This window comes from Protopterus annectens, chromosome 9.part0 (genome assembly GCF_019279795.1).
Source record: "Protopterus annectens isolate FY-2018-M chromosome 9.part0, PAN1.0, whole genome shotgun sequence".
In the NCBI taxonomy this organism is placed as follows: Eukaryota; Metazoa; Chordata; order Ceratodontiformes; family Protopteridae; genus Protopterus; species Protopterus annectens.
The window spans coordinates 678,822,515-678,836,726 of NC_056743.1; the positions used below are offsets into that span (position 1 = coordinate 678,822,515).

Consider the following 14,212-nt stretch of genomic DNA (forward strand, 5'->3'; position numbering starts at 1 on the left):
AGGATAGCCAGACCTCAGCTTCACATGAAGCCAAAAATGACAGCAACAAAAAAACACTTTATTTTGTGTTCTTATGCTCAGTCGCAAAATGATATTCATTAAGCAAGGAATAAATAACTCTATGGGTGTGGGTACAAAGCATCAAAAAACATGTACCTAAGTTTGTAAAGAGTTTTAGTTCAAGAGCACTGCTGTTCCGTGATCTGAAATGGATAACACAAAATAAAATTAATCTGTCTGATAGTATTCCCTTGTTTTATTTTATACAGTATTATTACCTATCACATGAATGTCTATCAAATGAATGTTCTGGCTTAAAATCTTCACCTCTGCCTGGCACATAAAACAATCAAATTTTGATCCTGCATTCCAAGTGTTGTTCTTTTTATTTGTTAGTTGTGCTTGGTATGTATGATATTACACTATTGTAATGTAACCTGTCTCATAGATTTATTATATCGCACCTTGCTGTCTCAGGTTATACCTGTCAATGGTCAGTAGTTGGCCAGTGTACTTGAATAATGTCATGAATTTGGGAATTCCTACAATCCAATGGGAAATAAGACTGAAACAGTATGACTTCACAGGAGGTAAGTCTAGCCAGACAAGCCACAAAACAAATTTTTGTAATGTATGAAGAGCCCAAAAAGTAAAAATAACTCAAATAAAGCACTAAAGTCAAGCATAATGTTCACATTTAGAATAATTCACCTGTTAGGGCGAACGATATGGCTGCTTCCCCGAAAGGGAATCGACGTAGATCAAAAAATTAAGCAAAGTTACACCAAGTAGCTGACAACTGTTGAACAAAAGTTATTCCCCTTTCAAGAGCCCAAACGGGATCGAAAAAGGATAATTCACTTTCAGAAACCCAAACTGATAAGTAGTAAAGTATTCCAATAACCATGAAAAAAGCATAAGGATATCAGCATAGTATATCCAGCCACAAATCTTGCTGCCATCTCAACCAGACGTCCCCAGCGTGTAAGAAAACCATGGGTCAAACCAAAAGAGACACGCAAGGTGGACCCAGTACAAGGCTCAACCAAAATGTCAAAATACACAAAACGAGCCAGCACAAAGGTTTCAGCAAGCAAAAAGATTCATTTATTGTGGCATATATTAAAAATAAAAACCAAGAAAGCTGCAAACCGGTTTCGGCCAACACAATGGCCTTCTTCAGTGCAGAAAAAATAATTAAAGGTGAGGTATGCTGATGATCCTTATATACTAATTAATTTAAAGAGATATGCAACCATAAAAAAGAATTATCAGTGTTGTTATTAGTTATCCTGAATACAAAAAATCCAAAAGAAGAATAGCAATCTAAGAATAAATTGGTCACATAAATATCCATAAGTGTGGAGAATTAAGCTCAGTTCAAACCAATGGGTACTGTACCCAATATCTGAAATTATATTATAATAATAATAACAATTAATTTATCCATATTCATTTAACCCAGGTTTGAAGAGAGCACCCAATTTAGTAATCCATAATGCTTCCATGGTATTGAGTATATATATATGTTGAGTATATATTGAGTATATATATATATATATACATATATGCTGATCTTTTTATGGGTTATTTTGAGAAAATATACATCTATGACAATGCCAATAATCCATTTATGGCAGAGTTAGACATTTGGAGGAGATATTTGGATGATTGTTGGATGGTGTGGCGGGGAGATTTACTTTTGGCCAAAGAGTTTGTTCAATATTTGAACAATAATGAATGGGATATTAAGTTTACTTTGGAGACTCAATATCATGAAATTGTCTTCTTGGATGTCAAAGTTACTAGACAACATGATCACACCTTGGCAACGAGTGTACATAGGAAGTTTCCTCAGTATAATTCCCTTTTACATGCCTCAAGTAATCATCCCCGCCACATCATCAACAACATCCCTAAATCACAATTTATACGTATGAAACGTATTTGTTCTTCTACCAACTCACATGTTGAATGTGAAAAGGACCTTTGTGAGAGATTCATTCAGAGGGGATATAACAAATGCCAACTTCACAAAACCATGCAGGAGGTCAGATATATGCCACGGTCACAATTACTTACATACAGACACAAGGATGATGTGGCTACTGACTCTCAAGCACAACCTATCAGATTTATTGTTACTTATGGTAACAATACTTCCTCTTTTAAAAACATTGTGGACAATCATTGGGGTATTCTGAGAGCACATGAGTTTTTGTCTGACATATTACCTCAGACATGCTTCTTTTCATATCGTAGGGGTAGAACGTTAAATTCTCACTTCACGTATTACAAAAAATTACAACCCCCAACAACTACACAAATGACTCTTTTTGGGGATCCACTTATTGGATCTTTCCCCTGTGGCCACTGTAATGCATGTAGATATATGAATAAAATGAAAGAATTCTCAAGTGCCAACACTTCACATGTTTTCAATATTAGGATTTTTGGTAATTGTAGTTCGGATTGGGTGGTATATTTGGCCACCTGCACATGTACATCATTCTATGTTGGTCAAACTTCACGTCCATTGAGATTCCGCATAAGTGAGCACCTAAGTGTTATTAGAACCAAAAAAACTACCAATGCGTTATATAAGCATACTTTGATTCACCCAACTGCTTTGTTTCAATTTACTGTCATTGATAGAATTCAGCTGCCCAGGTTTACCAAGGCTGGCTGGCATGACAAACTCAATACCATGGAAGCATTATGGATTACTAAATTGGGTGCTCTCTTCAAACCTGGGTTAAATGAATATGGATAAATTAATTGTTATTATTATAATATAATTTCAGATATTGGGTACAGTACCCATTGGTTTGAACTGAGCTTAATTTTCCACACTTATGGATATTTATGTGACCAATTTATTCTTAGATGGCTATTCTTCTTTTGGATTTTTTGTATTCAGGATAACTAATAACAACACTGATAATTCTTTTTTATGGTTGCATATCTCTTTAAATTAATTAGTATATAAGGATCATCAGCATACCTCACCTTTAATTATTTTTTCTGCACTGAAGAAGGCCATTGTGTTGGCCGAAACCGGTTTGCAGCTTTCTTGGTTTTTATTTTTAATATATGCCACAATAAATGAATCTTTTTGCTTGCTGAAACCTTTGTGCTGGCTCGTTTTGTGTATTTTGACATTTTGGTTGAGCCTTGCACTGGGTCCACCTTGCGTGTCTCTTTTGGTTCAAACTGTTAATCACAGCCATATATCTCATACCTACCCATTGAAAAAGAGACATTGATTACTACACAAATAGACTGAAACTCCATATGGAATAGTCGGCACTAATCCCCTTACAAATAGAACTCTGTACTAACACTGACACTTTGCATCAATGTGAAATTTACACTTGTGTGTTGATATCTCCTCCAGTCCTTTCACCGTACTTACTATAATCCTTTACTCACAAAACAGTGAGAAATTAGTCCCTGCAGTCGCAAGGTAATCTCCTTAACCTACAACATCACTCCCATCACATCTCCTAAGGAATCACATTACATTATGTTTCTGCTTGTACAGTTGCCACAGGCTCCACAAACTTTGGCTTCTGTGTCCCCTGGACCTGAAATGCTCTACCTAAACAAGTCAGAGCTGCAACATCACATAAACCTAAATCAAAGATTCAGAGATTGTTACTAGTTTAATGCCCTGGGGGCCTTTCTATGCCTAGCCAAGTTTTCCAGAAAGAATAATGATGTCCTGTATCCAAACAGGACATTGAGGGCCAGACATTAATAGGCTAACTCTGCCCATAAAGCACATGGCTGCCAGGCCCAGTGTAAATTTCCTATTCCCCATCAACTGATCTTGGTTGCACTTAAACTGAGTAATAGAAGAACTCAGCTTCACATGGATGGGAAAGCTGTTCTATAGGAGGGGCAGCCTCTGGGACACATGTCTGTCTCTCTATCATTTTCTGTTTAAGTCACAGACAAAATTCAGGTCCCTAGACCTTGCATTTCTGGTACTGTTTGACTTACGAATATGCAAGAGATTCATAAGTGTGGGGTTTGCGGATGCCTTGTAAGCCAAGCATAGATCATCCGTCAGCAGTCTATAGGAGACTGAGTAGAGGCAAAGGGCTTTAAGGTGTTCTCTATAAGGCAGGTTTGTTATGCCTTACATTCTTTTTGTAAGGAACTCCTGAGGTCGCTCTAGTTGCTGAATATCCCTGGTAAGGTACTTACCAAAAGGAAGCATTGTACTCTATGATTGCTCTGATAAGGACAGAGTACAGTGTGATAATAGCCTCTTTGGAACTAGATGCCATTCCCTTACTTATAAGTTGTGCAACATAAAAGGATTTCCTCACCACTGCGGCCACATTGTGGTCAAAGGTAAGGCTACTGTTTACATGCATACTGAGATCCCTGACCACTGGGTTGACTCTTAGGAGCATATTATCAACATGGAAATTAGCCAGGATGGTTGACTTCCCAAAGGGTACAATTATCCATTTCTTAGCAGTGAGTTTAAGACCGTGGCTTTGGCACCATTTGTTAGTCAGAGATAGGCCTTCTTGAAGAATGCTAGTAATTGCGGTGTAGTCGATGATAACCCCAGTTTCTAATCATCTGCAAACTTAGTCAGCCATAAAATGTCAGTATTTGCTTCCATTTCAGAGAAATAAATTCCAAAAAGGAGCAGGCCCAGTACCGAACCCTGGGGGATTCCACTATTGACTGGCCTCTTGTTGGAGATGGTCTCACCTATTTTGACCTCCTGGATCCTATAAGTGAGCCAGTTGTCTATCCAGGGATCTATGTCAGATTATATAAGTTCCAAATCTTCGAAATTCATAAGCCTCCCTGCATCCCCCACACCCCCTGCCAATTAAATATACCAGCTCCGAGATCATACTGCATTGCAGAAAAGGGTAAATTTCCAGTTCCACACTGTACTGCAATCTCCATTTAAAACATTTGAAGTTTCAAAACTTCAATCGTATGGTCCCAACCATATGAATTTTGAAGTTTTGAAACTTCGATAATCTAATAGGGATCCCTATCCAGTGGTAATAAAAGCGATTAATAATTAGTGCATTTTTCTATAATACCTGAGTGGGGCATTGTATCAAAAGCCTTGGCAAGGTCACAGTACGCTGTGTGCACAGTCTTGCCTTTAAACAATGCTTGGGTGACCCTCTCAAAAATGTCCACCAGGTTTAATAGGTATGATCTTTCTTTAACAAAGCCGACTTGCATACCTCTTAACTGTACAGATTTTTGCAGAATGTCCAGATTTCTGCCTCATATTTTTGCTCCGTTTTTCATAAAGTTGTGGTTTGCTGGCAAATTAGTGGCAAATCATTAAAGACTGAAGCTAAAAAATAATGACAGACATTTGAGTTTCAGACTTCATACCATTCAGAAAATTTATGCTAACATAAAACCTGTTATTCTATCAACTTTCTAAGCTTGTAAAAGCAATATTTAAAAATCGCCCCTATTTTTGGGGCTTTGTCCCACTTTTATTTATGGCTTTGTCCAGATTTCTTGCTCTAAGAGGTTGAAAGGTGTGCAACCTGTGATGGGTCCAGCATTTGCAGGTTACCTATGGCTGGTCAGACTTATCGGCCTGTAGTTACCTGGATCAGTGGTTGGACCTCATTTATGCAGGGGTATGACTATAGCCATCTTCCATTCCTTGGGCACAAAACCTGTAGGCTCCAGATGAAAAGTGATTCAAGTGGACTAGAGAGGTCATGTTTCATGCTATGTATTAAGCATTCTGAAATATTATCTGGGCCTATTGATGCAGTGTTTTTGGCCTTGGAAACTTCATTGATGACCTGTTTCCGAGTAATGGCTGGGGGAATTGTCATATGCAGTGTTTTCTTTGGACTGTCAGGGGAGAGTGGGGGAGAAATTTGAGCGGAACCTGTCTCCAGTTTAGTGTGTTCAGCGTGGGTGATGCCATTTACAATAAGTTCTGCACATTGTTGCATATTTTCTCTGAAGTTATGGACATAGCTGTAACAGGCTTTGTGGTTGTCCTTTGCCTGTGAAGCTATTTTTCTTCAAATTTAGCCTTTGAAGTATTAATCAGCCCTCTTAGCTGCCTGTTTAGATCGGTCAGGAGGCTTTTAGTATGTATGGCTTTGTTCCTCATACACTTGGCCAAGATTTTTTTTTCTTAAGTTGTATAACCGATTGATATTGTGATTCCACCAGGGTGGCTTGTGTTTTGAGTTCATTTTATTATATACATGAGTGGGCACAGCTCGCTCTGTACAACTATCAATATGTTTGCACAGAGATTTTGTAAGTAGCTCAGCATATGCTACTGGGTTTGGGGGTGCTTGGAATTTAGCGAAGCTGTCACTTAATAGAGAGACGTTAGCCTTGGGATAGTTCTAAAGGTTTTTGGTTTCGCTGGATTCCCCATAGCTGGTCTAAAGGGTGAAATGCATTAGAACCTTGCATTGCTGGGCTACTGTCTGTAACTTTAAACCACGTCTCCATTACTACATAGATGTCTACACTCTCCAGGGAGAGGAAGGTTTGCAAGATGTGGAGTTTCTTGTTAAGACGTCTAGCATTGAACAGTATGACCTTCAAATATTCCTTCAGAGATTCAGTTAAGTTGGGAGGTTTATCAGTTTGGCATTGCTTATGGGAGTGGAAAAGATCTTTGCCAAAATCTGAAAGCCTAGAAGGGATAAGTGCCGATGAGCCTTGGCAAAGCAGTGTGGTCTGTCAAACATGTCCTCCCAGGCCATCAAATAAGTACCCCCTTAGTGTGACACCAGAAGCTAAGCCAATTGTTAAAATCAAACATTTTCTGTTGGTAACATGGCAACGTCCTTGGAGAAGGTAGTATGCTGCTCAGTGCTAGGCTCATACCTGCCTGAGACACATAATCAGTGAGCTCGATCATGTCTTGATTCATATAGTCAAGGAAGGTACATCTCAGGTCATTAACACTCACATGGACTATGAAAGAGTCATACTAGTAACTGTGGTTCAATGAATTGAGTGCCTGCGTGAATTGATGGATCCTAGCCCCAGAAAGGCAGCTAACAGTCACTCTCTCCTTACACAGTTTGGTGAGGGGGACGTAGATGTGCCTCACTATAGAATCACCAATGACCAGGAAATTTGGCTGTATGCTAGGTTACCTTAAGGACTTATCAGTAGATGCGTTGGATACAGTGTTACTATGAGTAGCTATGGGTGGTGTTTTAGCAGAGTGTTTACCTGATGGCTGAGGACCTGTTTTTTGATTGTGCTGTGCAGGAGGTCTTAGTGTTTTAGGAAGGTTACCTTAGTGCCTGAGCATAAGTAGTTTTATGTGTAGGTATTTACCCTGCACAGTAGGTATGGTGCTGACGACCTCTAAAGGATTAGTTTAGGTTGTATAAAGAGAGTTTTACCTCTACCACTAAAGTGTATTTACATCTCTCGCATACTTTATCTGTTTTATTAAGAATAATGGAGTTATCAGTGTACACAAGGCAATTGCTGCAATGCCTCAGAATACCCATCTCAACCAGACTGGCCACAGACAGAATCAGGAAGTGCAGTATCCATGGCTACTGAGCTACAACGAAGGAGTGAAGAAAATTTAAATGTTGAATAGGTCAATAAGACAAGGAACTTGATAAGCAGTAGTTAAAAAAATCTGTCTAGACAGTTAAGAGTATTTTAAGGGAAACTTACATTGCAATAGATCAGCATCTACACTGATTACAAGGGGGAATTATGCTGCGAGATGTCAGTGACTATACAGATCACTGCTAGGTACCACTACTCAGAGAGCAGCAGTTCTAACTAAATGTTATAAAAAGGTCAAAAAGCACAGATATTCAACACAAAAACACTCAATTAACTTAGCTGTGACAAAAACAATCTGAAAAATAAGTGCCATAACTGTGGATATGGTAATGTAATTCTTAGCTTGCTCGTAGGTTATGAGCCAAGCATTGTACAACCGTGGCACTTAAATAGCAGAGGACATTCAAGAAAAAAAAACACAAAGAAGGCCCTGTGGCCAATCAAAAACAACACACTCTTCCTTCAGCTGGTGGCTGGGCATTTATTTTCCTAGGTCAGAAGATAACTCAGGTTCCCTCTACTGTCACTAAAGTGGAACCAAGGCAGTTATAACTACAGACTGTAAAAAAAGGTCAAAAGTGCAGATATTCAAAACAGAAACACTCAATTAATGCAGCTGTGACAAAAACAATGCAAGAAACAAGTACCAAAACAGTGGATATGGTAATGTAAGTCCTGGCTTTTGTAGAGTTTAGCAGAAACCAGCAGCACTCTTCTTCTCAAGTAGCATGGCTGTCAAACATTGCCAAATGTCCAGGCACAGAGATTCAAAATTTTAAACAAGTTAGCCCTCTAGCCAATCAAATAAAGCCAAAATAAGACTTAAAATAGCTATGCCCAGCTCAGAATGGTGTAGGCTATCCTCTCCTGCCACAAAAGTGTAAACCACAATCTTTCTTAATGTAAAATAACTGATTTGGAGTCCAAGTGATTAAACCAGAACAATGACACTTAGAATAACTTGGCACAATAGCCCTTCACCAACAATTCCCAACTCAGAAGGGTGGAGGCTACTTTCTCCTTCCACAACAGTGCAGACCACAAACCTTCTTAATGTACAATAACTGGTTTGGAGCTCAAGTGCTTGAACCAGAACTAAGTCACTTTTAGAATAACAGCCACAATAAGCATTCAACCAGTAATTCCCAGCTCAGAAGGGCACAGGCTATACTTTCCTGCTACAAGAGTGCCAAAAGCCTTAAAAGATGATTTAGTAAGTGTCTCCCATATTACCCTCATGTGGCAGCCCTCCTATCAAAGTACTTTACCTACACATGCCATATTTCAGTGAAAGCTTAAACTCTCCTCAACTATAAATATATATATATATATATATATATATATATATATATATATATATATATATATATATATTTTTTTTTTGTTAAACTGGACAGAAATGCAGCAATCAGGAGAGGAAATGCATGTTGCAGGATAGCCAGACCTCAGCTTCACATGAAGCCAAAAATGACAGCAACAAAAAAACACTTTATTTTGTGTTCTTATGCTCAGTCGCAAAATGATATTCATTAAGCAAGGAATAAATAACTCTATGGGTGTGGGTACAAAGCATCAAAAAACATGTACCTAAGTTTGTAAAGAGTTTTAGTTCAAGAGCACTGCTGTTCCGTATCTGAAATGGATAACACAAAATAAAATTAATCTGTCTGATAGTATTCCCTTGTTTTATTTTATACAGTATTATTACCTATCGCATGAATGTCTATCAAATGAATGTTCTGGCTTAAAAATCTTCACCTCTGCCTGGCACATAAAACAATCAAATTTTGATCCTGCATTCCAAGTGTTGTTCTTTTATTTGTTAGTTGTGCTTGGTATGTATGATATTACACTATTGTAATGTAACCTGTCTCATAGATTTATTATATCGTACCTTGCTGTCTCAGGTTATACCTGTCAATGGTCAGTAGTTGGCCAGTGTACTGAATAATGTCATGAATTTGGGAATTCCTACAATCCAATGGGAAATAAGACTGAAACAGTATGACTTCACAGGAGGTAAGTCTAGCCAGACAAGCCACAAAACAAATTTTTGTAGGCAACTATAATACTGTATCAAACAAGACATGCATAGCTTATTTAGAATTAAGCAAGGCTTGTAATTATTTACAAATGGCCACCTAGCAGTCTGAGAGGGCTAGGAATGAGGCTCAAAATTAGATCATAGCTTAACTAAACAGTGATATACAAAACAGAGTAGTCATTGTATACCTCTCAACAGTCCAGATTTTTTTACAGAATGTCCATATTTTTGTCTCATATTCCTGGTGTGTTCTAATAAAATTTGTGTTTTCTGACAAATTATTTAGGATTTAAGAAAGTAAGTAATAACAGCCACTTCAGACTTTATACCCTTCAGAAAATGCCAGCTAATGTAAAAACTGTTATTCTATCAACATTCTAAGCGTATAACAGAAATATTTAAAAATTGTTCCAGTTTTTGTGCTTTTGTCCGCCCATCATACCTCTCAACTATACATATTTTTGGTGTGTTTTTCATAAAATTTCTGTTTTTCTGTCAAATTGCTGGGATAGTCTGAGGAATGAATTTACCAAATAATGACATACATTTGAGTTTCAGACTTCAAATCCTTTAGAAAATGTATATTAATACAAACCCTATCACTCTAGCAACTTTCTAAATTTCTAAGATCATTATTTAATATCTGCCCCTATTTTTGGACCTTTGCCCCCCATTTTGTCAGGCTTTGTCCAGAATTCTTGCACTAAGAAGTTGAGAGGTATATTGTCAAACAGGATGTGAGGCATGGGCTAGGCAAAATACAGTGGACATTCATGATGGAAATGGTGCTGCTCGTCATATCTATTGGTGACTTTATAGTGGTGTGCTTTTTTCTCAACAGGCATGAAAGCCTAGAACTGGGAAGTGTACAGTGTGTTGTGTCCCTGGTTTGTGGCAATGAAAATGTCACAAATGTTTGTTTGACTTATCTTGTTAAAATATTGGCCAATTGAATATTGCTATCAGTGGTGTTTAGTGAAGTTCTCCAAGTTGTACCACTCTTGAGAAATGGGAAAAGGAGATTATATGTTTAAAAAATTGAAGATGTGAGAGCTGTTTTTTGTTTAGATTTTGAAAAGATTCCTTAGTTTGATATTTAGATGTTTTTTAATGATGTTTTGTGCTGCAGTTTTGAGAGCTGTGATATTTCATTACTGATCACGTACAACTGAATAAATTCAGCAGGGCAAATTAGAAGGATGGGGTGGGGCTAATTAATACTGTGGAATAGGCAAAAAAGTAGAAACTGAACATTAATATAAAAATAAATGTCATAAATTCTGAGCTTAAGAAATCAGGGAAGGCGTGCAGTGACAGGTTAGGTAATGGCAATTTAATAGAACTGAATCACAGCATCACAACATAAATATCCTAAAATTGTTTAAGAAGTGCAGGAAGACAGCAAAAGGCCAGCTGTATGATGGGGAGCACAGAGGGAGTATAGCCACCAGACAGTGAGAGATAACGCCTGTTCTTTATACAACATTGATGGATCTTAATTCACATTGCAACTTACAAGACTAGAGATCACACTAGAAATGACATAGGATAGAGACCAGGCCATAAGAAGACTACAAAATCTGGCACACAGACTCTATCAGAAAATATGAGGCATAGCGGTCAGAACTGTTATTTTCAGAGAATGTCAAGCATCTATAAAGAATATAAACATTAACATATAAACTTATTTCTTCTTAGGCAATGGTTTCATCTTTACAATTGTGTTACAGATAAGGCAAGAATGATGTCTTACACATATGCAGTCACACACACACACACACACACACACACACACACACACACACACACACACACACACACACACACACGCACACGCACTTTCACATTCACATGCTGCTGTCGTGCAGTGTTCCCACCTGGATCATGAAAGGGCACCAACAGGTAATACTCTGGTTCATCAAGAGTGCCATGTCGCTTCTCAATGATGTCATGGGCTCGTTCCTTAGCAGCTTGGATCTCTTCAAACATGCTGCCTGTTGTGTCAATCACAAAGCTAAGGCCAGCACCAGACCCGATGTTAAATAACCTACAAAGGGAAAGTTACATGCATGAGTTCCAAGGATGCTACCTGATATGGTACAGTATCTTTAGACATATAACATAGATAACAGCAGTATTTTCAATGAAATCTGCTGTTACCTTTTTGCAAGGCTTAACAAAACTATATTTTCTCCAGCTTGCATATTCAAAACATTTTTGTTCAAGCAACATTATATAAAAAAAAAGATTTCTAATTTGCTATTATTGGTTTAAAGTGGAAGAATATTTCTATAGAATGAATTTTATTTATTTATTTGGCTACTGGGAAATTCTAATTGGGTCAAAATATACCCAATTTCATTGGAGACCTGGGGAGAAAAGCTCCACAATTATATCACTTAATTACAAGTTGAATGACATATAGAGAGATTTCATACAAAGAATACTAATTACACATTGATATAGGAGCACCACATAAGACATATAAAACATTAGGTAAAAATAAAAAAAATAACCAAAAACAGTATCATAGACATTCAATGAGAAAAAAATAGAACAACTATCCATAAAACTTTTGTACTATGTAAACAAATGATCTATAAAGAAATTGCAATACAAAAAAAGAGGCAAATGTGACAGAGACAATTTTAATAAGGCAATAAATACAATTCCTAGAGAGAGAGATGGTTAAATGTATATTTTATAGTTAATTGAAAGTTGTTAGGATTACAGAAAAGACCAAAAGCCGAGACAGTTAGGGATTAGTAAACAAGGTTGGCATAGGTTGCAGTGAAGAAGAAGGAAGCTAAGACAGTAGCTAAAAGAAAGGGTAGTCAAGAGGTGAGCTAAGAAGAATAGGAAGGGAAGTTTACAAAATAGTGTGCAAAAACTAAAGAGAAGGGTAGCTAAGATTAGAGATGAAAAAGATGGTAGCTGACTTGAAAGTAGACAGAAGAGTGTAAAAACTGATGTGTAAGACTGAGTTTAAAATAAGTTAAATTAGATTGGGGGAGTGTGCTAATAAGGAAAAATGGAGAGGTGCTTTCAGACAGGAGTAGAGCAGATGCCTGGAATTAGGTAGGTGTTCTCTTAGAAGGTTTCTGAAGGTGTGGAGGATAGATATGGCTCTAATGGACAGTGGAATGGAATTAGAGTTGAGACTATAGTCAAAGGATTTATGGGGTTTGTAAATATTCAGGAGTTGGTAATCAGCAGATGAAAGTGGTCAATCGGAGTGGTAGGTATGTTGTATGAGTTTAAGGCAGGAAAGGCATTGGATTTATGCAAGATGTTGTGGGAGGTGATAAGTTGTAAGAAAGTTAAGATGTGATAGCTTAAACCATTTCAAAGCCTTGAGGGCTGTACAGTGGTGGGTGTGGTATTAATTATTATAGTCAAATTTAGAGACTATTGTAGTATGATTTCTACCTTTGCTTTAACAGATGCCTGGAGGTTAGTGAGGATGGAGGCCACATACAATAGAGAACGGAAAAGCAAGGTACTTACTTGCAAGAGCAGTTTTGGTGGTATTACTTTGGAAGTTTTTGTGTTTGTAAAGCATAATTAATTTGTAGTCATTTTTATGCTATGTTGAACATGAAGGTTATCATATATTATAACTCCAATGAGTTTAGTATAGTTGACTGCTTCTAATTCAGTGTTGTTCAATAGCAGAATTTTAAAATGAGCTTTGTCAGGCATGTGTGATTTCGGGAAAATAGTAGAAATTTGTTTTTTTTTTTCTTGGACTCAGCAATATTTGGGCATTATGGAGCCAGGTTTCAACAGAAATAAAAGCTTCTTGGGTAATTTGGAAAAGTGAAGACAGGCTGTCAGATGCACACAGGAGCATTGAATCATCCACTTATTTTATAAGAAAGGCTTGACAGACAATGATATAAAGGCTGTTGACAAAAGATATTATAAATGAGGGGTCCTAGGACTGAGCCTTGGGATACAAAAGTAATGATAGGTAGGTAGGGGAGAGGGTGTTCTGCCATTTTAAACCTTGATGCCTATCAGATAAGTAACTATTAAGCCACTGTAAGGAGAAAGGAGATAGCCTGAGATCAGACATTTCATGTAGGAGTTTACTGTGAGAAAAATCTATTGAAAGCTTAAGAGGCATCCAAAAATAGAGAGGAGATCAGTTTGCCAGAGCTCATTCATTTGCTTATGTCTGCCAGAAAGGATGTTAGGACAGTAGTTGTGCTGGGGACAGGGTGCAAGCCGTGATGGATGAGGTTAGGAGCTGATGTAGGAGAGAGTGCAAAAGTAGTTTGTGCCAGCATTTTTAAGGATTATGGAGAGAGGTAACAGAATTGCAATGGGGACAAAACTTAAGTACATCTACTGAATTATCTCTTTTATGTAAAGGTATAAATACATGACTTTTTTCCAAATGGTGGCTACATAGAATTTAAGTAAAGATCCACTGATTAAGATCGACTCAGGGTAGACTATGGCTTCAGTTGCCATTTTGAGGTATTCAGGTGGGAGGTTATCTGCAGCTGTAGCACACAGTCTGAGTTGGAGGAGGTTTTTTTTTATAGTGGAGGTAGAGACACTGTTTATAATGAATGTACT

At 37.6% G+C, this 14,212-nt stretch overlaps 1 protein-coding gene across 3 annotated transcripts in view; it reads right to left on the bottom strand.

Annotated features, from left to right (window-relative positions):
• The window catches only part of VWA7 (von Willebrand factor A domain containing 7), a 325,092-nt gene that overhangs the window by 218,908 nt on the left and 91,972 nt on the right, over positions 1-14,212 (bottom strand). For all 3 annotated transcript variants that reach the window (XM_044083283.1, XM_044083284.1, XM_044083282.1), the window contains exon 7: positions 11,503-11,672. In XM_044083283.1, the coding sequence (XP_043939218.1) occupies positions 11,503-11,672 (170 nt within the window). The remainder of the gene's footprint in view (positions 1-11,502; positions 11,673-14,212) is intronic.